The 24658-nt window shown below is 39.6% G+C and overlaps 3 protein-coding genes across 5 annotated transcripts in view; all 3 read right to left on the bottom strand.

The window, feature by feature from the left end:
* The window catches only part of pih1d2 (PIH1 domain containing 2), a 5330-nt gene extending 2039 nt beyond the window's left edge, over positions 1-3291 (bottom strand). Inside the window, exons 1-5 of the mRNA XM_008309509.3 lie at positions 2641-3291; positions 2009-2135; positions 1508-1738; positions 680-960; positions 3-83 (exon numbers count right to left, since the gene is read on the bottom strand). Of these exons, the coding sequence (XP_008307731.1) occupies positions 3-83; positions 680-960; positions 1508-1738; positions 2009-2135; positions 2641-2823 (903 nt within the window). The 5' untranslated portion in view covers positions 2824-3291. The remainder of the gene's footprint in view (positions 1-2; positions 84-679; positions 961-1507; positions 1739-2008; positions 2136-2640) is intronic.
* Positions 3292-3433: 142 nt separating this feature from the next.
* tmprss5 (transmembrane serine protease 5) lies at positions 3434-19083 on the bottom strand. The gene is made up of 14 exons (XM_008309499.3): positions 18470-19083; positions 11090-11676; positions 8903-9044; positions 8546-8626; positions 7622-7735; positions 6890-7025; positions 6644-6757; positions 6519-6562; positions 5797-5959; positions 5525-5709; positions 4766-4864; positions 4548-4690; positions 4094-4246; positions 3434-3583 (listed from the first exon to the last, which is right to left on the bottom strand). Exons 2-14 carry the CDS (start codon positions 11090-11092, stop codon positions 3575-3577), a joined length of 1386 nt encoding a protein of 461 aa, XP_008307721.1. The 5' UTR covers positions 11093-11676; positions 18470-19083; the 3' UTR covers positions 3434-3574.
* Positions 19084-19168: 85 nt separating this feature from the next.
* zbtb16b (zinc finger and BTB domain containing 16b) overlaps positions 19169-24658 on the bottom strand; it is a 30052-nt gene continuing 24562 nt past the window's right edge. For all 3 annotated transcript variants that reach the window (XM_025054894.1, XM_017032043.2, XM_008309505.3), the window contains exon 7: positions 19169-24421. In XM_025054894.1, the coding sequence (XP_024910662.1) occupies positions 24192-24421 (230 nt within the window). In that variant the 3' untranslated portion in view covers positions 19169-24191. The remainder of the gene's footprint in view (positions 24422-24658) is intronic.

Here is a 24658-nt window from a genome sequence, read left to right as displayed (position 1 = left end):
GCAGCTGCAGTGTCCTCATTTACTGGTTTTGGAAACTCAACAAGTAAATGATAAACATCCTCCACCTCCAGCAAGATGTCATCCTGCAGGAGAAAAAAAACAATCAGTACCTGATCTCACTGATGACAGGAAGGCTGTTGTTATGCATTTTTTATGATAACCAACTATGCACCAAAACACAACAGCATCGGTTACTCTTAGTACTTTATACAGATATAAGCTGCAGAACAGAATACACAACATTCAAGTTTCTTTGCAGAAACACTGCACATCACCATTTACCTCCTCCTATTAAAATTAAAACTGGTCTGGTCTTGTTTACCTGAGTGTCAATATATTAAACAACAGAAAATATTGTTAAAAATTAACTGGAAAGAGTTCCTTCCTTTACAGAAACACTGTGAAACACTGTGTCTGTAGAAGAAGTTCTTCTCACGTTCTGTTTGAACACCCGACTGTCACTTAGGCTAAATAGAGACCTGACATATTGGTTTAATAGTGGGTCACAACCAACGTTTTTAGGCGCATACCGCCACCTACTGTACTAGAGTATGTAGTGTCATGGTATGACCAGTATCTTTTTGAGATAACACTGCCTATTCCTTACACCTTTATTCATTTTTTATTTCAATCAATGCGAATTGTCATGGATTTATACAGATTTTTATCGAGCACCCACCTTGGAAATTGTCAGCTGGCACTCTGACATGGATCCAACCTTGGGCAGCTCTACTGTCAGCTCCACACTGCGTGCCACTCCTGCTGCGTCAGTTTTCACCTCCAGCTGGTGCTGGGGTCTCACAGGCTCCTGGAAGGTGGTGGAGATGACCTGGATGAAGTTTTTTTTCTTCTCCGTCTGTTCTTTTGGTAGAGTCATAATATGAGCTTCCAGATTTTCATTCTGTTGCTCAGAGCGATGGGTTTCAATCTGCCGCAGGAGATCGCTTGGGGTTTCACTGTCTGTCAGAAAAAAAAACACCTTTGTTTAAAAATCGAAAACTGTGTGTATAAATTAGTTTTTTGTTTCTTGGTATGACTTTAAGCAACAGTTAACTGGAAGATTAGGTACATTGCTGATGGAAATATTTATTAAATGCATGAATAATTCTTACACTGTGGAGTTACATATGTACACAGTTCAGTAGCTAATAATCTACCAACCCCTCTGCCATTTTACTGGTAGATTACAATCTACTTATTGGGCGCCCCTGGTCTACATGCTGCGTTAATCTTTAGAAATAAATGATGGCACAACAGCCCAAAGGTCTTGATTTAAATCTGGCGAACTATTGTGCTAAAATTGAGACTTAAATACAATTCAGTCTTTGCATTTGATCTTTAACACAAAGGACATTTTCAAGCACAGTTGGACTTTAACAGATGAAAAAAAACAACACACTTTCACCTCTTTAACTATACCTGTGTGTTACTGTATGTTTGCTGTAAAACAGTCAAGATGATGTCAGAGGAATATGACACCTGTAGCAGTTGATCTGAAGTGCTCTACCTTTACTTGGTTGTTCAGGTGTGACTGTTCGCTGCTGAAACCCAAGACGTCGGTGTAAGTGAGTCTGGCTGCTTCGTGGGCTGTAGCTGATGACGCTGTACTGCTCCGATAATTTCAAGCCATGGTGCTGCTGCACAAACCTCAGGGCCAGCAGATACACAGCTGATTTATCGTCCTTGTTTTCCTCAAGCACCCCAGGGTTGAAGGCGATGTCCACAACAGAAAATGAGCCTGTGGGGGAGACACTCACAACTTTATATATACCTCTACATAACAGTAACAGCATTTCTGCTTAAGCTGTGGTTGGTTCTTAGCAGTGCAACAATTATACAATCTGGTCCCCGTCAGGTCAGTCCTTTATCCTTTGTGGTAGGAAATTAACTTGTTTTGCCAGTATGACATGTTTCTGCAGAGGGATTCTACACTAACTGCAGTGATATTAGCTCTAAACTTCAAATGTAAGCACCCTCTGAGGCAGCAGGGTCTTGAGCCTTTCTTTACCCTGACTGTGCTCTGTCTCTGTTTCCAGTTTTCCAGCATATAAAGGTACAGGCTGTTTGGGCTCCTCAGGAGCAGGGACACGTTTCCAGCTGCAGATATTGATGTACAACAATCTTTTCTCAGGCTCCTGTAGTGGACACAGATGCAGAGAAGGAAATATGTGATTCGAGTTAGACAGATGTGACATATGTTTATAAATTTGTTCATACATTATTTATGAGGACCATTCAAAGGCTTAGTACTGCATGAGTGTTTCTTTTAGTAAATGTTACAAATGCCAGCAAAATGTGTGCTTTTCCTTGATTTAACGTGACGTACAGTAATACATACAATACTAAATACTAAGTAAAAACTGGGTGATTTGTGTTAAACCAAGCGTTCTTTTTAAATCTAAAAACAAACAGTTTCAACTTAAACGTCGCTGATTCGAAAGAGAGGAGACGCAGCCTATGTCAACAGTTACTTTTGCTACTATTCCGTTTAGTTTACTTCTCCGTTTAAAGTTTTGTGAATGTCGCTTTTAAAATTTAAAAAACAACTAAACTTAGCAAAATGTCGTCGTACAACCACTGTAAACACGGGGCTCTGAGAACAGTCCAATAGTAATGTTTTTCAACGTCGTGGTTACTTACCAACAACCATGTGCTAATGCAGGAGTAAAGCTGCGGGGGAGCATTAGCAGCTACCGCCTCCTCCACCTGTCTGTGGATGAACCTGCTGTAGGCCTTAGGGTCGTTTTCACACAGGTTATCCAACATGGACCACAGCTGGTTGACCTGCTGTAGGACGCCACCCGCTGCACCGGAAGAGGTCATTCTCAGAAAAAGAAATACTGCTAATAGTAATTCGCCTAAAACTGAGCGATACACAAACACATTAGCTTTGCGGAATGTTTAGAGTTACTATGGAAACCAGGCTACGGAGACATCTAACGGCGAATTTAAGAACTACATAAAGTTCTGGAAAATTCTGTTAATGTGTCATGATTTACATCAATTTTATTTTTATTTTTTATTTTTTAGTCTTTTGTCTTTTATCTTTCTGTTGCTACTATTGCTAATACTATGAGATAACCTTTGCCTAAACCACATTGCCTAACTCTGACAATGCAACCCATGGTGTGTTATGGCAGTTGGATTTACTGACGTCATATGAGGATACCTACCAGTTTTGTTTTGTTTTTTGCCCCAAAGAAAAAACCGTTCTCCCTCAGAAATTTCAATTGAATTGCATATTTTAAAGTGCATTCATACAGAACTCCTTGCAATCCAGAATAGTTTTGGACCATGAAACAAATTTATATGTATATTTTTTGACATAGGACCAGCAGATGTGCTGGTGTTAAATAGATTTTTGGATGTTTTTTTAAATCAAGCAAGAACATAGTAATGGGACATGGTTATAACATTAAAATATACAGTATAATGACAGATACATTTGTGTATTTCCACTCAGTTGTGTACATCACAGAATAGTCAACACTTAAATGAGATAAAATAACCAATAATTTCCCAGCGGCTCAGGCAATGAAATCAGCAGCTCTTTGTTGTTTTTATAGTAGTCTCCTCAGTAGTTCTGCAGAGAGAAGGTTATTATTAGTCTCTAGTTCACCTTACAAGCTGAAATATTTAATAATCTTTTTTTTTTTTTTTTTGCTTGAAATAGAAGCATAATAATAGGTTAGGAGTGTTTGTAAAACAGGTCTTGTTAATGAACAAAGCTCTGTTAATCAAAAATATTTATTTGGTTAATACAAAAAGTAAAAAGTAAAAATAAACTCAGGACAACTATAGATCAACATCTGAACATCATCTACATAAAGTTTGAAACTGCTAATGTAAATCAAAGAAATGTGACAGTTTTAGTCAAGGCGTATCCAGAAATCAATCAAAAAAGTCCATAAAAAAACATTGCTGTCTATCGAGTGGACAGATGTTATAGACACACAACATGTGTCAACGTCTCATGTAGACTCATAATCGATTGGCTCATAAAACATATAATGTGACCAAAAGAAACTGGTAGTTCAGAGCTGCAGAAACGTGTTTATTTTTTACCAAAGTCCATATTTTACATTCATTTTACCTCAATCATTTCGTAGATCCAGCCCAAGAACTCAGCTACTTTGGAGTAAACCCCTGGATGGTTGGGTTCTGCACATCCTGTACCCCAGCTGACAACACCAACCAGCCTCCATACATTTTCATCCTGGCAAACCAGAGGTCCCCCACTGTCCCCCTAGTGGTGCAGACATAGATGCTGTTTATCAGACAAACACGTCATTGCAGATGAGGAACACTATTCGATTGATATTTTGGCTTCATTAGTAACTGTTTCAGCCAGCAGATGCAATGTTGTACTTTAGTATATAGAATTTAAATCTCAGTGTTGTAGGATTACAAATGAGCTCAATGCCTAGAAAAATCTGTGAAACAAGAAAAAAAGTTGTCTCATTTAAACAAAAAAAAGCATATAATCATCAGTCCGTTATGCAATACCACACACCTGCTCCAAATGGGATGTTTAACACATTTCTGACCTGACATGCATCCACCTTTCCCTCTGTGTATCCAGCACAAAGCATCCTTGGGGTGATCCCACCGTTATACATGCAGGAGCTGTTACATGTCTTTGGGCTAATAATGGGAACTGGCGCCTCCTTCAGTGTGTCTGGGGATTGAACTGAGAGGGAAAACAAACGTGATGCCTTTAACTGGTTTTGTAAATTGTGGTTGGAGTGCTGCAGTAGCATCGTACCAGCGTCAGGCTGAGTGTATCCCCATCCAGAGATCCAGCACTGAGTTCCTCCTGGAAGATTCTGGTTGTACTGAGGCAAGCACACAGGTCGAATCGTATCTAGAAGAAAAAAAAGACCAAAATCTATTTTTTTCGTTGTCATATTTAACTTTTTTGTGTCTTGTAATGAAATAATGTTTTGGGAGAAGAAAATCTCCCCAATAAACACAAGAGAATGAGTAGACATGCAGAATACACGGATGTCTGTGGAAACGCACTGGCCGCTGCTGTAGTGGACTCAGACAAAGCCTGGTAGTTGGGGATTGAAGGCCGACTTTATTAACTGCAGTGTAACTCAAAGCGAGGGAAAGGCAGGAAACAATTAATCAAGAGACAACGGTCGGCAAAGTCTAGCATTAAAGGTCAGAACAACAAGGCTCAGTGGTCAGGCTGTGAGTGGTTTAGATGCAGTGAGGTGGGTACCTCTGGGGGGGGGGGGTCAGCTGAAGGTATGGAGGCGTGAAATCATGACTATGAGTTGTTTGCATACAGATGTTGTGACATTGATTTCTTTCTTTTTCAAACTTTTATTATTCTGTCCAGACATACCAGATCAATCTCTTTTTTTCCAAAGGTAAAAGTATTCCTTTTTCTTTTTTTCATTTCTGATTGGTGAAGACAAACAATTTAACAAGACTCAGGAGGATTGGATGAGATGAACTGGAAAGAGAGGCTGTAGTTATGTTTAAAGTTTAATATTTAAGGTTACTTCCAACTGACCAGAGAAATTTAGCGGTGTCCTCAACTTCATCAATGCTATGTCGCTGTCATGGCTCCTGTGGTTGTAGTCCTTGTTGTAGATGATCTTCTCCACAGCATGTCCTGCGTACTGAGTTGCTTTTGCCGAGCTTCGTGTTACGATCCCTGCGTAGACCACCCAGCTGGACACCTGGGGAAGCCTGTAGCTGACATTTGAGAAGCGGAGACAAACAACTGTCTCTTGTGTTCGGTGTAGGGCAACGCTCTGACCTAAATATGTGTTCAAGTCTTACTTGTGCACACAGTGGGCAGCTGTGACGACCCATTGGCTCGTGATGATGGAGCCGCCGCAGGTGTGACGGTTGCTGTAGTACAGGCTGACCTGCCACGGCCACCTGCCCAGCACTGCCTCCACCCCCCCGATTATCCGGGGCAACTTTGCTCTCGTTCCACAGTCTAGACAGGGATCCATTCAGTTATCAGAAGGATTGACAGAGGTTATGATCAAGTGTTACATTTCTCTAGGCAAGTCAAATTCTGTGAATACTGAACAAATCTAGAAGGTTCTAATGTAGTTTTAGGAAACATTCAAATGTGACATACATAGTGTGACTCTTCCTCATCACTGGTACTGATTACATGCATCAGATAGTTATGTTCACTCAACCATCTTCAGGAAACTTTGATTAACTTTAAATATGTATTTGTGTATATATCTATATGTATTCTTATGTAAGACCTAGTGCAGGTTGGTCTACACTAGGTTGAAAAGTGTGACCCCTGTAGTTTGTGTTGACAGTGGTCCATAAATATTTCAAGGCTAACTGGTAGCCGCAGCCACAATAAGAAGCTTGATTGTTAATCCTCCTCTTGTAAGAAACTTTGGATGAAGCATCTGCCAAATGCATAATTATAAATGAACAATCTGGACGACAGAGCAACCTATGAGCTACGACATTAAGAGTTAAAGTGACTAATGTGTTTTGCTTGGGAATCATAAGTTGTGTTTTCTTACCAAAACACTGCAGAGCGATGACCTTTCTGGTGATGCAGTTCTCCCTAAAAAGCAAAAGTTAAAGATTACTTTTGACGGTGGGTTGAAAGGCTCCATTTTCTCTTCATATCCATCGCTCACTTCACCTGTGTTGCCATATGTTTTCCAGCCTACTCCTGTTTTCAGAGGTGATTTGTATGAAGCCATTCGTGTAGTTTGGCCTGATATCTGTTAGATTGACTCCCTTTTCTTTGGTCAGTCTGGTGGGCGAAAATATGCAAAATAAGACAGACTTGGTGTTGAAAAACTGGGATTAAACAACTATACAAAGAATAAACAATGACTTTAAGAGAGTAGCGGTCGTTTCACATGGTTCAGTGTGATGAACAAACCTCCAGTAACCCAGCTGTCGACAGACCAGCGTTCCCAGCGAGGAGTTCCACCTCTCGTAGCACACTGGCAGCCAGGTGGACAGCCTCCCCAGCTGGATCTCCAGGAGGGAGTTCTCTGGGCTAATTCTGTAAAACACTGAAGGTAATTGATTGAAAATCCCTTCAGAGATAAGCTCTCAGTTGGCAGTAATGAACAAGTCCCTTCCTGTGAGTTGGTAATGATTATTTTCAATGCAAACACAGCATTGTGTGTGATGTTTAGTGTCAGTCGATGGATGTTATCTATGAGTGAACCAGAGGCAGCTGCTGGTAATTGTAACTGGTAATTATATGGCTGTTCAACTGACAATCACTTGAACATCTTGAGTGGAGCACTTATTTTTACCAATACCAATACAGCATCTTGGAGTATCTGCTGACACTGATATCCAATTGGCAAACTACCTATGAATATCCTTTAAAAGTGTTTTGAAATATTTGAAATGCTTTGTGCCCAGTCGGCTTAACAGTTGTTTTTCAACCAGAGACTTCTGAAGGTTCTACACTCATTTACACACCATCCTCCTGGTGACTTGGCTGTAGGTGTACGTGGTTAAACTAGTAGTATAAACCATTCTGTTTGGCAAATAATTCTTTGCTTTGTTGACTGACAAAAATATCAGGTTAAAAAACTATACCAAACAACAAAAATGAAAGAAAATGACTAGAACATAAATGTAAAAAAACACAGACCTTTGCGGGAGTCAGAGATGGAAATGTCTTCTGTGACATTGCAGAAGGACGTTTCCTTTGTGTCGTCAAGTCCCACTGCACTCTGAGAGGAAGACGGCCTCAACAGAAGCTTCACTGTCGCACAGCAGGTCCGCAGATACAGTTGTCAGGGTTTTAATTGTCAGCGTAGATACAGAACCAGGTTAAAGCAGAGAAGTAAATGAACGTTGTTATATGTAAATTGATGTGATAAAAAATCATCAAGTCATAATCATTGTAACACCCAACAAACAGATTTTTATGACTGGCTATGGATTTGAGTACAAATCTGTTCCTGGTTTGTATTTATTCAAATTTTAACTTAGCAGCAGTCAGGTTTGGTCGGAGGTGAATATCCTGGTGCCAAAGTGATGGGGAAATGCAAGTTGACATATTTTAATAGCTCATTTACATGTGCACAACCTTTATGGGCCAGCTACCTTCATATGTGTTTATGAATTGCAGCAGTTTAAATCAATTTCCTGTGGGTTGTGGTGCCATATAAAAATAGCCAACTGCTGTGTGAAAACAGAGGTAGGAGTTGGGGGGGGGGGGGGGGGGGGGGGGGGGGGAAGGGGGCTTTTTTGGCGAGAAGGAGTCCTTATTAACGGCATCACCTTTTCATCTCAATATTCTTTCATGCTTGACCTTTGAGGAACAATCAAATATTTCTTTCTGGTTGACGATCAGTGTTTGGGCTGTGTGTGGAACAACCACTCGTTGAGCGGCCAATTAAATGGCCAGAAAATGATGTCAGTCCTAAAAATAATTCTTTATATTTTTACACATTACACTTTTGTGGATTTCAATAACTAAGTTTTAAATTGTACTCTGTGCTTGAGCTGGAGCTGCTGTCACTGAATTTGACAGTTTTCAGCAGCTGTACTTGCATGGAGAGTGACTCACCTAGAAACCAGACGCCTACAGCTACACCTCCCAGGAGCCCGAGTGCACACAACGCTGCCAGCAGCCTCAGCAGCCTGTGAGCTACAGCAACAGTTAAGACTGAAGTTAATAACTGCTGATCCCAGATATGAGCTGAGGAGACTTATTAAATGTCATTTGGTGCATATAAATGTAACCTGTTGGCCCACAGCCCAGAGATAGGGACAGACGCAAACTTGCAAAAGGTGACGAGTAAATCCAAGATGGGACTTTTATAAGAAAGAACTTCTACAACAGTGCAGCTCTTTTAGACTACACAACAGTTTTGCTGTTTTATTCTGAGTAGAAACTCGAACCATGTGTTGCTGTGGAGTTTACCTTGATTTATGGAATAGATTCCTTTTAACCAGGCCGGTACACTTTTGGTCTCTGCAACTGCTGCTGTTTGGGTCTCTGAGTGAGACTGCTGACTGACCACTACAGGGTTCTCGATCACCGATAATGAATCTCCATCAAGACTCTGTAATGACACGGCAGCCATGTTAGACCATGAGAGTAGTTTGAAACAAAGTCAAAGTATTCAAACTGCAATTAACAGTTATTAAAGACGATGATGATGATGTATAAAGATGTATTTCATCTAAGATTATGGGGCTCTGCTGTCTAATAGCAAAAGACTTCATTTCTAGAACCACACACACACTGGTGGTTTAGACCAGTGTTTCCCAAACTTTTTTTCTGGGGACCCATATTTTAAAAGTCACAAACGTTTGCAACCCAAGTCAGTAGACCTTATTCGTAAACTCCTGTGAAACATGATGTGAGACGACGCAAAAAAAAAAAAACAACTGTCCAACTACACATGGACCACGGTAATGGAAGCTGAAGAAACTTGCCAACAGATATGACCGACTGACCATCTGTTTTCGGAGACCTTTGCGTCAGTCATGTAGAATTAGAACCAGTGTCAGTGCCTGACGTGAGCTGTCACTGATGAATGCATAGGAACAGTGCTGAGGCTACGTACAGGTGTGCTCTGTGCTGTCTCACATATCCTCAGAGAGGGCGGTGCATAATGGAGCTGCTGAAGCCCTGCACTGGGAGCTTTTGTTAAGCTCAGGTCACACTACACAATTCATCTGCTAGTAAGTTTAGCCATAGAGAGTATAAAAATAGATTCAGCCACCTGTGGAGACGGAAAGAAAGAAACACATCTGCTCTGCTGGCTTTGAAGGGCTGTCACTCTGAATGACAGTCTGTAACCGTGTTTTTGAAGGGTTTACTGTAGGTACGCAATGGATATAAGGCCTTTTTAAATACAACATGGTGTGTATATAATTACTTCCTTTGGATATACAGTGATAATTCAACACAGGTACACAGTGGATATGAGAGAGCTGAGAAGAGTTGGTAGTATTACCTTGATTATTGCCATATAATACATAAAATAGCAATGCATAGCAATATATGAAGAAAGGTACAGCAGAAAACAAATATATTATATTTATAATAATATATTTTTACTATGACAATATACTTTTAAAAAAATGTATTTTCCAAAAAACATATTACTTTTTATGTTTTTAAGTCATAAATGTTTTAAATCAGTGAGTTTTCGCTATATGAACTATAGCCTTGGGGAGGGACCAGCGCCTGTACAGTCGACACGTGGAGAACGGAAACAAAAAGTTATCAAACGCACAGGTCACACAAAGCTTTGAGTTGGTATGCTGATTTTTATGGATTTTATGGTCTCCAAAAGTTAAAAGAAATCTGTGTATGTTCTTAGGCTGTGGGTATTTACACACCACAACATCAATTCATTTGTGAAATAAATCCAATCAAAAATGTAACACATGGACAGAAGGACATTTCAGCAGTCATCCTTATTGTTGCTCTAACATACAGTTGATACATACACTATGTTATTTGCCTAAACTTGAGAAGGTTTCATCTCACCCAAGCGCCTTGATCTTGGGTGAGACACCAATTGCAGTAAAGTGTAAAATATAGCTAAAAAAAAAAAACCTAAGAAAGACAAAAAAAGGTGTAAAATATAGCTAAAAAAAAACCTAAGAAAGACAAAAAAAAGTCAAATGAGTAGTCTCAATGAAAGTATTTTTTTTCTCAGTGTTATATTTTGGCGTGGACTCTTCGTCTTCAGGAAGCTTTTATTTCTCTAGAGTGTCAGTGTTGCTTGCATCTGTTTCTGTGAGCAACATTATAAAAGTACCATGAAAAATATAATATATCCCAGTAATGTGAAAGCAGACTTGTTTCATGCAATTACAGCAGCAGATTTAAATAGATATTCTACCATCTGCTCACATCAGTGTAGCTACACGTTTAACTGTGGTTTAACTATAAAACCGTTCAGTAAACTTTTAAAACATTGCAGTACAGTAAGGGTAATTGGACGTTCATAATTAAAAATGATATCAAGTATATCAGCTCTGAATAGAATTTTACATGTGTAAAGATCAGTTATACAACGCTGCAAAATAAGCTAACAATGTATATTTGACACACACTCTATGGAGACTTTTTAGTGCCTTTCTTTCTTACCATTTTCTCCTGGTGTCCAGTCCTATCGTAGTGTCAGAGTCCCTGCTCATCTGTAGACCCCGGCTACGGATGGAACAGTGTGTCCTGCTCACAGCTGATGCACCGTTTGCCATTTAACAGAATGCAACTGTGGATTTTCTCTTCACAAAGAGACAATGAGGTCAGCAGTGGAGGTACAGAGAATGAGCCTGTTGTCTGCCAAATCGGGAGGGAGTCACAGGGCCCGTGGAACTGAGCTGAAGCCGGTCTTTGATAGGGAGGCAGGGTCATCTACAGAGATGCCTTCAGGCTGACTATTGATACTACTGTGTTGGTGGGGACAGCAGGGGGGGCGGTTGCTAGGTAACACTTTGTATTTCTGCCAAAAGATTGTCCATTTTCACCTGGGACAGGTTATTAGCTGAAATGTGTTACCTTCTGAGAAAAGGTCATTATTGTAGATTGTTGAAAAGTCTCACATCAAGTCAATCCCCATCACCTGGAATCCAGAATCTGCTGTTTTCTAACACTCTGGAACAAGGTGAGTTCTGTTCTGTCTGTCCGTCTGTCTTTGGGTCCACAGATGAGGGTCATTCTATCACCATGTCCTGCTCAGAAATCACATGATATTTTTAAAAATATTGCAGGTATAGGATTTCTTTATCATGTGTACGTTATGGATTTCTACATTCCTAAAATAGACATGTTGCCTTAATAAAAAACTTGTTTTGATTGACATGGTCAGACTACAGATATATAAGATAAGGACCAGGTGTTAATGGTTGTCAGGATAATGTGGTGGTCTTGACCTTTGTTGCAAATGACAATTTGGGAAACATGGATACGTCTTTCCAAACATAACCTCAAAACTGAAAATGGACTTTTTGATCATTTTGATCCTAATGTAATGGAGGATAAATATGACTCTGAAATTGACAGTGGTGGATGAAGTACACTAACTATGTGCTTGAGTTAGTATATAAGTATAGACACCAGTGGTATATGAGGCCAATCCTTAAAATCAAAATCAAAAATAATATTGTGCACATGTTGTTTATGTATTTGCATGTTATTAATGGTTATGGTTTGGAATGACCAAACTGCAGAACGTTAGTTATACCTTATTTTTTAAATGTTATAAGACATTACTACTTTATATTCTACTGAAAGAGAGAACAAAGAAACTGGACCAGAAAAAAGACCTGGCACCTGACAAGAGGGAAAAAAAGGTCAGTGAGAGAAAAACAAACGAAAAAGTCAGGAAAGGTAGTGGCAATACACAGAGGATATCGTAGTAGTATTTAACAGGTATACGATGAAGGGAAAGTGTTAAGAAGTGGAACTCAAAGGAAAGAAAAGCAGCCTTCATTTCATTTCTAGAAACATTTTTTTTTCATTTCTGCCAGCAACAGAAGCACGAGTTACCAGGGTTATTTATGCATTCACATGGATGTGTTGGGGGAATAAGTCAGAAGCACAGGTGAAATGAAGAAACTGCTGTGCTGATTGACAAAGCCGAGGCCGATCTCAGCTGTGACTGTGGAGGCAATGTTTGGAAATCAAACAGGTGGTAATGAGTGTGTCAGCGGCTGTGGTGGTGGTGGATTAACACTCAGTATTCATAGCAGCAGAGTTTGATATTTTCTCTCTAAAGAGATGAATGAAAGAGCAGAGGAGACAGGTTTTGTCAAAGGATATGTTTGGACTCATTCAAATATACAAATACAATTGGATTTACTGTTGATTAATTTGAGATGCTGCCAAAGAGTCAGACATGTTGGCTGTCTTCAGATTAATGACTGCCACACCGCTGCACGTTAAAGTGGGACGCAGTTTTTCAATCTCACAGGAGCAAAGGCAAACGTGCACTGAGTAGAAATTACTCAACACGATTACGAGTGGATATGTTTAAATATGCTGGGCTCCTGCACAAATAGGAAGAAAGTACTGTACACCCCGAGGAAGTAGATTAGCAGAAAAGAACTGCAGGACCTATAACGTTTCTCACCATTATATGATATGTTTTATTTTATTTTTATTTTGGGGCTTTAATTTTTGCAATACATTATTTGCTAAAATTTGATTAAATATTTACATACAGTATTGTTGGCTTTGCCTATCTCTCTCTCTCTCACTTTTTCAGTAGAACAACCCAGAAAAGCCAATCACAAACAGGGACCAACCTAAATCCAACAAGGCAGGTTTGTCAAAATACAAGGACAGGTAAAGTACGACACATGTGAGTGTGAGGTAGAGACACACACACACAGGGAAACAGGTGTAAGGATTGAGGCTGAGTGCTAGTGTGCATGACGGGAGTGAAAACCCAGGATTCCTTGCTGCTGCTAGTGTGCATGACAGGAGTGAAAACCCAGGATTCCTTGCTGCAGCACTGTCATCTATCTCTCTTCTTCATCTTAACAGGAAGCCAGGAAGGTTTGTTGCTGTGAGATTTGATCAGCTTCTGTCTAATCTCAGTCATTAGACCATTTACTTCTGTGTGTCTAAACCTTGAACGTTAGAAATGGTCTCCTGGTCTTAATTAACAGAAAGAAAGACTCTTTTTTGTGTTGAGTCAGAACTGACTTAAATAAGTTTTCTGTTCAGTGGATTAAGGCTTTAAGAGTGAGAAGGTGCCGTTGGCTGTCAATAAGGATGACCATTAAAGGTTGATTCACCTGCAGGGTAATTAAACTCTTATTGTCTAATACGCTAACAGCTTAGACTAGTCCATAGTTGTCAAACTATATACAGGGGTTCCCTGTGGCTACATCACCATATCTTGAAAGAAAGTCTTGATCCATTCCAATGTATGATGTAAAACAAATTTCACATGTTAACTTCATGTTAACAAGAATGCTAATAACATTTTAAAAAGTCTGAAGAATTATAAACTGCACTTGTACTACCACTACTATTTCTGAAACTGCAAGCCTATGTAATGTGGGGGTTCTCTGAAGTAAAGACATCCTCATGAAAGAGGCCTCTAAATTAGTAACTAAGTGTCACTGGTGTTCTAATTAAACCACCACGTTTCCTGTTTATGCCTCAGAGTCTCTGGATGTAATAAATGTTTAGGGTAAGACGTTCTTCTTATGTCTTAAATTTTCATCATCCCATTTCATTAACACTCACACATGGATGAAAAACACTTCAGAAAAGAAATGAAAAGGCCAGCGAAACCAAATGACTCCCCGAGGAGGAACATGTGTCGTAAGGTTTGATCAAATTGACACTAAAACCAACACGGCATGAGATCAGCATTTTATTCTGCTCATCAACAACCATTCTGTACTGCTGTGTGACTTGTATTATAAACTACAGAGAACTACAGTGTTGAAGTCATACATGAAGAAGAAGAACTTAACTGAAGAAGCCTCTTGGATGAGAGGTGAAACGTCTTCTTTTAGAAAATTCACGTCCAGTTGCCCAACAGAACTTTCAAACTTGACCATGACCTGGATAACTGAGAACCTTCATAGACATCATAACCCACTCAACTGTACCTAATTTATCCTGTCTTGTCCACTATACCATCCTTTACACCATCATGTCTTTTTTTTTGTCCTAAACTGTCCTGCTTTGTCCATGTACTCCCTTCTAATCTTATCCTATCATAACCTAGCCTAGCATAGACTAGCCTAGCCTCACCAATCCTACTTCACCCTAGCGTACCCTATCCTATCCTAGCCTAACCTATACTAGCACTACCCACTCTATCTTATCCTAGCCTAGCATAGACTAGCCTTGCCTTGCTAATCCTACTTTACTCTAGCGTAGCCAATCCTATCTTACCCTAGCATAGCCTCTCCTACCCTATCCTAACCCTAACCTATACTAGCACTACCCACACTATCTTGTGCTATCCTAGCCTAGCCTAGCTCGTACCCACCTGGTCCTTTCCAGTGCTGTTTTTCCTTATGTTTAACTGTATTCTGTGCAGTCGTGCCCTATTCTAAACCTTAAGATAAAAGAATGACAGTTTCCTGTTCTACTCTATTCGTTTTAATCTGACATTTTCTTGTTCTATGTTTTGTCATACATGATGTCAAATTCTGGTCTGTCCTGTCTAATGCTGTCACATCACGTCCTCAGCTCTCCTATCCTGTCCTGTCCTGACTTTCCTGTCCTATTCTTTTCCAACTTGTCCTATCATGTCTTTTTCTTTGTTTAGTGTCACATTAGCCTGTTACTATTCTGGCAGTAATCGTGTCACTGCTGTCTTGGCTGCCACTGAGCTTAACTGCTTTCGAAGCTCCAGCACCTTCTCAGACTTTCTCGTCTGCTGTTGAACACTATGGGAGAATACTGCCCTCCTGTGGCCAATTTGAATAATTACATGTAGATGTAACCCTAACCACATTCTCAGCCAACAATGTAACCGATACAATTTTACCAAAATTTAGAAGGACGCTGATTTTCATCCCCTTTTTTCAAGACTAGTCTTCAGACAAATACACTGATAACAAAATGTTACTTTGATTAAACTATTTTTATGGAAACTCTGAGAAGGTCATTGAAATAATAATTACACAGCTTCCATTTTGGCTATGAATACAATAATTAAGATTTGTATTTTAATTCAATACTTAAATGAAAAAGAACACACACATTTTGCAATTTAGAATTAATACTGCTTATTCATTACCATAACAGTGAGATTAATTTGTCTAGCAGTTTGACGGGGAAAAGCAAAGAAACAGAAAATACAAATACTGAATTTGAAAGGCGCAAAAAAATACCACTGTCATGAAGCATTTTTCCGAAGCAAACTGTCAGAACTTCTCTGCTCTGATTGACAGATAACCTCAGCCACAATGAGGTCACTGCCTTTACGAATCTCTGGCGCCCTCTGTTGATGCAGTCATGTAACGACCCTAGCCAACAATTAGCACGTATTATAACTCGGTTTTCAGACGAATCCAATGTACAGTAAACCCTTGTTTTTCGCGGGGGTTACGTTCCAAAAAGAACCCGTGATAGGCAAAATCCGTGAAGTAGAAATCTTTGGGTTTTTTTACAATTAAATACTCAGAAAAAGAAGAGAAAGAACGAACAAACCATTTTACAGTCTCAACCATTTGTTTCACAAATAAAGTAAAATAAAAGTACTTTAGAAACGTTTCAACAAATAACTTCTGTAATGTACTGTCAAATAATAATTTTAATCATCAACGTGAACAGAAGGCTTCAAATTGCGGAGATTAGCACCGCCCACCGTGAACGGGAGAAAATTAAAAATGATTATGAAAAAAATACAAATTACCTGGTCTTGTTGCGGGCAGTTGCAACCCTTTTTGAATCCTTATTAAAACTTATTGCTGCTGTCTTCCTTATGTTTTTTTCTTCCTTCTTTATGGAACGAACGGAAGACTCATTAATTCCATAATGCCGACCTACAGCCGCATAGCTTTTACCTTCATTTAGCATGTCCAATAGTTCTCCTTTATCGCCGATAGACAGCATCTTCCGCTGCCTTTTGGTCCCTACCGCAGGTACTTTTGCCGGTCCAGAGCGTTTTGTCGACATTATGGGGTTTGATAAACTCGAAATTGCAAGAGAATTTGCACGTACGTAATGTCAATTTGGCAAGCTGTTTTACGTACGTGTACATATTAAACCGCAACGTTATTGGCGCACAGGTAGAGAAGAAGCGGAGTGACTTTTTAGCCAATCAGAATGCAGAACACAATGCACGATGCAAATCCGTGAAGTAGCGAAACCGTGAAAAGTAAACCGCGTTATAGCAAGGGATCACTGTATTTTCAACGTAAAAACCTCGCTTATATTCGACTCAATACGGTAGATACATTTTATTATACCATGTTTATCGTGTTTTGGGTCATACCTGTGCTTAAATGCGAATGTTGTTTTCAAAATTGATAGCAAAATATGTTTGCGTTTGAATGTACAGTAGTATTTTTGTAACGCCTCAAAAACGGATTATCTTACCTGACCAAAAGTAAGCCTGAAAATATAAGCATTGCTCACAGTGAAAGTTGTTCAATAAAGAGCAAAAAAGATGACAAAATGTAATGTCTGTGGCTATTTGGCAAGATAGTTGTGGTGTGCTAAAGGCTAACACAAAATGTAATGTCTGTGGCTATTCGGCAAGATAGTTGTGGTGTGCTAAAGGCAAAACTTTATGGTCCTGGAATTTGACTTTGGTAAAATTTTGAGCCCTTAAAATGGTGGTGTTGAATTGGCTAAGAAAACTCATCTGACATTCTTAATTGTAAGTTACATTTAATTTTCTCTAATAATTCTTGACAACCGCTTAATGCAAGCATTGACTTTAGTTGCTCAACATATTGTAATTACATGGCCATGCATTAGTGGTGGGCTCCAGACGTGACAGCATCTCTAACTGGTATTCAGTAGAGTGTGGATTGAAAGTGGCAGGACAAATAAATAACTGTCACGTAACCATTTGTGTCTTGTCCTGTTGAGGCTAATGATACAGCGTGGATATAAGTGTACCAGATGGTGTTTAATGTGGTTTGCTTTAGTTGCCCACAAAGCTGGTGCTCATTAAACAGAGGAGATTATAATCACACTAGTGTGTGTGTGCAGTGCTACAAAATTGGGTAAACCTGGTAGAGAAGCAGAGCTAATTGTTTTAGCAACATTAAACATGATGTCATTGAGAAATCTGATTTCCAAAAAATGCCAACTTTACATGATGTCATTGAGAGCTAAATCTGATTTCCAAAAAATGCCAACTTCAATTAGACAAGTGAACACAATGAGAAAAGAAATGGGTGAATAAATAGTTTATCTCGTATTACAGATGTGCCCACTCAGTAGATCGCAAAGGGAGTACTAACAGATCATAGCAAATAAAACAAGAAATAAATAAGAATTAATATCATTCTATAGTGTGTAGTAGTGACCATGTACTGTAAGAATTAAATCATATTGTGCCATACAGCTACATGCATGTAAGCAGTACCACAACATATTTAATAATAAAATATAATATAATATACAAGCGGTGTCATTCAGTACTTTGAGTCTAGATGATACCACACACACCTGTTAACTTGCTGTTGTTTTGTTGTGTGGTTGGGTATAGCTTTGATTTTATACTTTATCTAATGACATTAAACCAGCGTTTTTCAGCCTTAGGGTTGCCACCCCATATGGGGTCACCTGGAACTCAAACGGGGTTGCCTGAAATGTCTAGAAATTGAAGGGTTAGATATATATATATACATTAGATATATTTTATAAACAAAGTATCATTATGTTTGATTAAAAACTGTATTCTTTCACTGTCAGTGCCAGCCCTAATCCTGATCTGTTACATATGAATGGCAACCAAGGTGTTGCCTTTCATAAGACTCAGGAGCAAAGAGTTTATTTATAAATGTCCAAACATACATACGACCAAACACTTACTGGGCAGCAGGGCCAGGCAGGAACGACATCACGCTGACCACCAACAGGAACTTGGAACAAGGCACACAGGAACCGCTGAACATGACCACCACACTGAAAATGTCACACAATCACCACGACCCGACCAGGCCTGTGTGAAGGAGAGGGACACGCAGCAGGTGACGCTAGTGAGACTGATGAGAGAGACACAGGTGAGTGTGATGACACTAATCAACACAGGGGACGGAGGGGGAGACTGACAGGCCTCAGACCAGGGCTGTAACAGTTGGTCAGTGCATCAGTCTGTGTTTGACCATTAAAAGCTGTCGTCCTACACATCATGAATGTAATGACTTTCTGTCTTTATAAAAGGCTACATGACAGTTTGATAACAATCTTTTCATCAGTATTAATTTTCCAAATCAGTCAACCCAAATGTTTTCCTTATATCTTGAGGGAAACGTTCTGACCGTCTTTACATAATTCAGTTATGCTCCAGCATATCACATCAGGGTTTTGAAATATGTATGATAGCACCATCTACAGGTCAGAGACAGGAAGCTACATGCATAATCCTGACAAAAACAAAATCCTGCAGACATCTACAAAAAGCCACTCTCTGTGCAGACACAAAGTGAAAGCGAGACTAAACTGAAGTGTAACCTTTCCTGCTTTATTATCCACCGAACCTGGAATGAAAAATGACACACAAAAGCCTAATATAGCAAATTATTTTATTATTTTCTTAAACCATGCCACTGAACACTGACGCATACAGAGTTGTGCCTAAATTCACACTGAGAAAACACTTTCACACACTGTGTTACAAAGCTATAGTGAAGAGAGAGATTTTTTTTTAACTATTATTATTTTTTTACTGCACGCATGGCAATGAGAACAACCCTGATTGGACACCAGGTCGAGCTTTGATCTGGCCCTGAGGTAGACAAACATTGACATAATCTAAATGCTGTTACTCACATCCTTTAAAGGACACATCAAATAAAAGGACACCTGCATTATCACAACATAGAAAGATCAAAGAAAAAAACAGTTCTTTTGGTCCACTGGGCAAAATACAATAATAGTGCATGTTTATGTAAAATAGATACAGTGAATGTGTGTTTTTTCTTCTCATGGCACTGACTGTTGGTGGCTTAAGACATTGCACATTTCGTAATTTTTTTTTTCTTAGGGTTCCTTTGTACGAGCAAGCCCCAGCATTATTTTTTTTTTTTTTTTCATTACTCAGCAGTATTTAACATGTTACATGTTAACATGTACGGTCTGTTTGAAATGATGTTTATTGTGAAGGGAAATCTTAGGCCCAGTCCACTAGTATGCATTTATTTATGAAAGATGAGATTTTTCTTTCTTCAAATACAAATAAACAGACTTGGCTTTATGCAACCAGATGTTGGTCATGTCAGCAGGTGGTGATATAACGTACAAAACCCTACAAATCTTTAATGCCTGCTGTGTAGACAATAACACAGTCTGTTATGTTTCTCAGTTCTTCTGCATACTAACATATTGTGCTAAATAATTATTGTTATTTTTTATTTAATATTTTTCTAATTTCTTCTGCTGTGACAGGAAGTAGTTATATTATGTCGGGCAGGAACAGGATTGTTTATTTCCTTTCCTTTTCTTCCTATTTCAGCCAATAGGAACCATCACGCAAACTGAACAAAACAAAACCTAGCCTTCCAATGACATTCATATACAGACAGTAAACATTACTGGAAGATTTCTTGTTTTTAAATATCTGCCCACTAATGGACCAGGTCTTAGTTACTGTATCTTTGAAGGAACCCATTTGAGATGGCAGAGTTTGTACTTTTACTTGATAAAATGCTTGAGACTTGCTTCGGACTCAATCGACCACCATCACGTATTTTCCAGTTGCAATGTTCAGACGAAGCAGATCTAGCATGGCAGTCTAAGTTTTAATCAACGAGAAACGAACACTGAGGAACGACCACCAACAGCACATACCCACGTACTCAAGCACATCAATGCTCTACTTATAAAAAGAGGCACAAGGGAGAGATCATAATCAACTGAGGGAGTTACAGTATAAACCACACACTTGAAAGATGTTTTTTTCAAATCATACCAAATGTAAACAAATAGCAATTTACAGTAATACAAAAATACAACATGGTTGAAATCTATAAGGCCAGTGTCAGGCTCACTTCTGATTATAACATACAAGGACAGCTGGTACACAACAGCTACACTACGACTGGCAATAACCTGCCCAGAGTGATTCGACGTCAGAACAGACACGACAGACCTGGTCTGTTTACTGGCTCACATAAAGCAATGAACAACATGACCTGCATGACTGACATCTTGTATCCTGCGAAGGACATTTGCTACAGCAATTAGAGTTAGTACATTTAGAATGTGGGACAGGTGTTTGATTGTTCCAGTGAAGAGACACAAGAGGGCAGGATTTGCTTCATCTTTGGCTTACATCACCTTTACAATGTGGGACCAAGGGTCGCTTACTCTATTGGTCCACATCACCATTGATTTAAACCAAAGACGGGACAAAAGAAATATTCAGAATATTTTGCTGTGCATACGGGATTTAACAAATGTGGCCCACAAAATAAATGTTTGTACTAAATGTGAGCCACAAATTTTAATTAAAGCTGTCGGTCGGGACAACTATTGGTCTAAAAATATTTTTGTCCCTAAACAGGTTCAAATATTGGGCATTTTAAATAGGTTACAGCCCAAAAAAAAACAACAAAAAAAACAGATCGCTGGATACAAGATGTAGACCCTTAAGGGCCTAGAATTCACTGATGTATGTTCGCCATGTGATCAACTTTGGTCTGGCTCATCACTGGGACGAAACCAACTTCTGACAAATTTCATGTTTTGTTAAAAAAAACAAAACGCTTTCTTTAATTTTCCTTTAGAAAATTCTCAATCACTGGTTTCATATGTCTGTTCATAGACAACAATTAAAAAACTACACATAAAGCCTTGCTGAGGCATTTTTTTCCACATATTTTAAAATGTTTTTATTTTAATCATAGAAATTTTTTTTTTTTGCAAGGGTGAATAATTTGCAGTGGACGAAAAAAACACTGAAGCGAGGTAAATTCTCTCTGGTGAGTCATTGACTGTTAATAAAATGAAGTGGATGAATGTACAGAGTGTGACTTAAAACTCTTGAAGTCTTGAAGTCGAGCCACAGGAATAGACTGGAGGAAGTGCTTTGGATGTTACATCCAAAAAAAGTGACAATTCGTATTGGTTCTTAGAGTAGTAATGATTCGTAATGATTGTGAAAATTGGGTCACAAGCCAAAAAAAAACAAAAAAAAGGTTGGGAACCAGTGGTTTAACCTTCACAGAGTTCAAATTTAAACTGTGCTTCTGCTGGTTTTGGTTTGCTGTAGTAAAAATAAGGAGCAGCCCTTGGTTTAGTGATACAAGAACTGGGCTTCCAACTGGAGAATAACAGGTGTGAATCCCACACTAGCTGCAGTAAGCACCAAAAGTTCCCCTGGTACCACAGAGCTCATGAGAGTGGACTCATGGAACCATGATCTCACATTAAAATCTTCCTCTGTCCCTGGTATCTGGACAAAGACTGCCATTACTCTCTGAGATAAATGAGGGATGAGAATAAACAGATGCAGCGTTGTTCACTGGAGTGCTACACAACGTTTGTAGTGTACATAAGTTGGAATTTTACACAAGAATCAAGGAAGTGTCATATCTTCTCAAGAGGAGCAGCAAAAAAAAAAACAAAAAACAACCATTCTTTATCAGAGGACAAACACTAGTCTAACATACCATAAAGACCTGACAGCAACTAACTTCCAAAACCAACTTAACGCTACTAGGGATGGCTCAATGCTCAGGATTGGTACTGATCCGATACCATACCAAAAAGTGAAAAAAACTACTGTAGCTGTCCGAGCAGATACCTGAGCCCAAATACTCAACTAAACTCTGCGAGACATGCCATTAACAGGAGCAGCAACAGGAGAAAACAAAGTATCGGATTGGTATTGGTATCGGAAACTCCGAAGTTATCGGTAGTACGGAGCCATCCCTCAACACGTCCACTTCTGTGGCTTAACCCCTGACTTCATCCGTGGTTATGATCATGGGCTGTGATTATCACACTAATGGATAATAAATAACAACATCTGTGTACGTGTGTTTGTGTTTGTGTTTGTGCGTGACAGAGAGAGAGCGAGAGAGAGAAATGACAAAACATTTTTGGTAATTAAAAGAAAACAAAGCTGCACATAAATAGCCAAAAACATTACACAAATTTCAGTCTCGTTTTGAAGCCAGAAAACCTGAAACAAAAACCACCCACTGCAAAGAAGACAAAGAACTGAGAGAGCGGCAGCTCATCGGGGCAAACATGGCAGCTTTCAACTAAACCATGCAGAATGGAACCAGCAGAGTAAAAGAATAAGACCAGCGAATGAAAAGGTGCGGAGATGAGACACAGGAGGACAGAGTCCTCGCTGTCTGCCAGTCCACCATCACTGATTATCACAGAAGACTTCAAACTCTGTGCGATGGTTCGACAAAAGAACAAATGAAAAAAACCTGCAGCTGAACAGAGACGCAGCCAACGTCCTGTTAACTCAACAGTGGATCGAACAGAAGTAGTCGTTACATACCAACTGGTAACACTGGGTGTGTGTGTGTGTGTGTGTGTGTATGTGTGTGCTGGGAAACTTTCAAATTCCACTTTGTTCCTGCTGGGATCATTTTTACAGTGAAGTTGTATTTTGAGGTCAGGTTTACAGTAGAGTACAGTACAGTGTAATGAAGTGTCCTAATGTCAACGTCCTGTTGGACATTATTAAATCTCTTCCATTGGTTCATCTCAGGCACAGGTCTGTCTCTTATTCGCTCTGTATGGTTTGGACTGACAGAATATGAAGTTTTGTCGTCTTCTAAATTGACATTACTGACAGATGTGTTATTTATTTTGAGCAACACCTACACAAACATCACCATATTTGCATGAGAGTCATGTTCCTTAAAAAGTTAAATGAAGAAAAGAAAAGCTGTTATAGCTTTAGACCAGAATGTATCCCAAAAAGATTATTTTTTAATATCAACACAGAGCAACAAGTAACGAGTGCCTTGATGAACAGGTGAGAGGAGAGATATATATGATCCGCTACAGCTGCCGCTAACACTGCTGCTAACGCTGCCGCTAACGCTGCTGCTAACGCTGCCGCTAACGCTGCCTGACTGCTACAAACTGACTCAAACAGGGCCGCTCTTCTGACTGTGCTTTCCCCTAGTAAAGTATGTGTAAACAAGGAAGTAGAAAAGCCATACTGGGTATGTGAGATTCATTACAGTGTCAGACACACCTGGGGAGGTGAGAGGAGGTGTGTGTGTGTGTAGGGGGGGGGGGGGTCTTTTGTCTCTTTATAACCACAGTCTCACGTTAAAATAATTGATGGAACCAGTAAAGTTCACACTGCCGTGGTGTGAACTGACATTTCCACAGTGAGGTTCTGCACCAGAGTAGAACATGTGACTGTGACTGAGTTGGTTTTTTGGGGTTCGTAGAACTCTCTACGTTGTGGAGAATGTGTTGTTTTGTGTTTTTTTATTAGCGATTGGAATCAATCAAATTCAATTTAGTTTTGATATTTCGAAACCTGTGTGTGTGTGTGTGTGAGAGAGAGAGACAGAGAGAGAGAGAGAGAGAGAAGGGCTGTACTCAGTCCCGTTCACACGTAGCAGACGTACAGGTAAGTCTTTTCTATCCTCCAGTCGGCCGGCACCTCCTCAGGCTTGTGGCTCTTCATGTGCTTCTGCATGGCAGCCAGGCTGGGGCAGAAGTCCTTACAGATGGTGCACTGGTACGGAGACGCTCCGTTGTGCGTGCGCAGGTGCTTGATCATGGCCGAGTAGTCTCTGGAACGTTGGTGACACAGCTTACACTCAAATGGCTTCTCACCTGAAAAATTTAGCACCGCAGTGTTAACCTGGTTGACCCTGTGAGAGAGAAACCTCCAGGGTGAAGCAGGATTCATTTCCACTGAGTCCATCTGTACATTCTATACCTGCACACGTGTGTGTGTGTGTGTGTGTGTCTGTTCTATAGAAATATAGCAGTTTTATTTCCATTCAACCTTATATAGCAGTGGTTCTTTTTATACTCTGAGCTCTGAGTACCACCATGATGACCAACATT

The sequence above is a fragment of the Cynoglossus semilaevis genome, chromosome 4 (assembly GCF_000523025.1).
Source record: "Cynoglossus semilaevis isolate Cse_v1.0 chromosome 4, Cse_v1.0, whole genome shotgun sequence".
Taxonomy (NCBI): Eukaryota; Metazoa; Chordata; class Actinopteri; order Pleuronectiformes; family Cynoglossidae; genus Cynoglossus; species Cynoglossus semilaevis.
The sequence above is the reverse complement of the archived record's forward strand: the minus strand, read 5'-3'. Positions and strand labels throughout refer to the sequence as shown.

Excerpts from the sequence above, each read along its gene's own strand:
- tmprss5 (XM_008309499.3), bottom strand. Across the intron at positions 6,758-6,889 it reads CGACAGCTGGGTTACTGGAG|ACTGACCAAAGAAAAGGGAG; the intron begins GTTTGTTCATCA and ends TTCGCCCACCAG. Across the intron at positions 5,710-5,796 it reads GCTGCCCACTGTGTGCACAA|CTACAGGCTTCCCCAGGTGT; the intron begins GTAAGACTTGAA and ends CTCAAATGTCAG.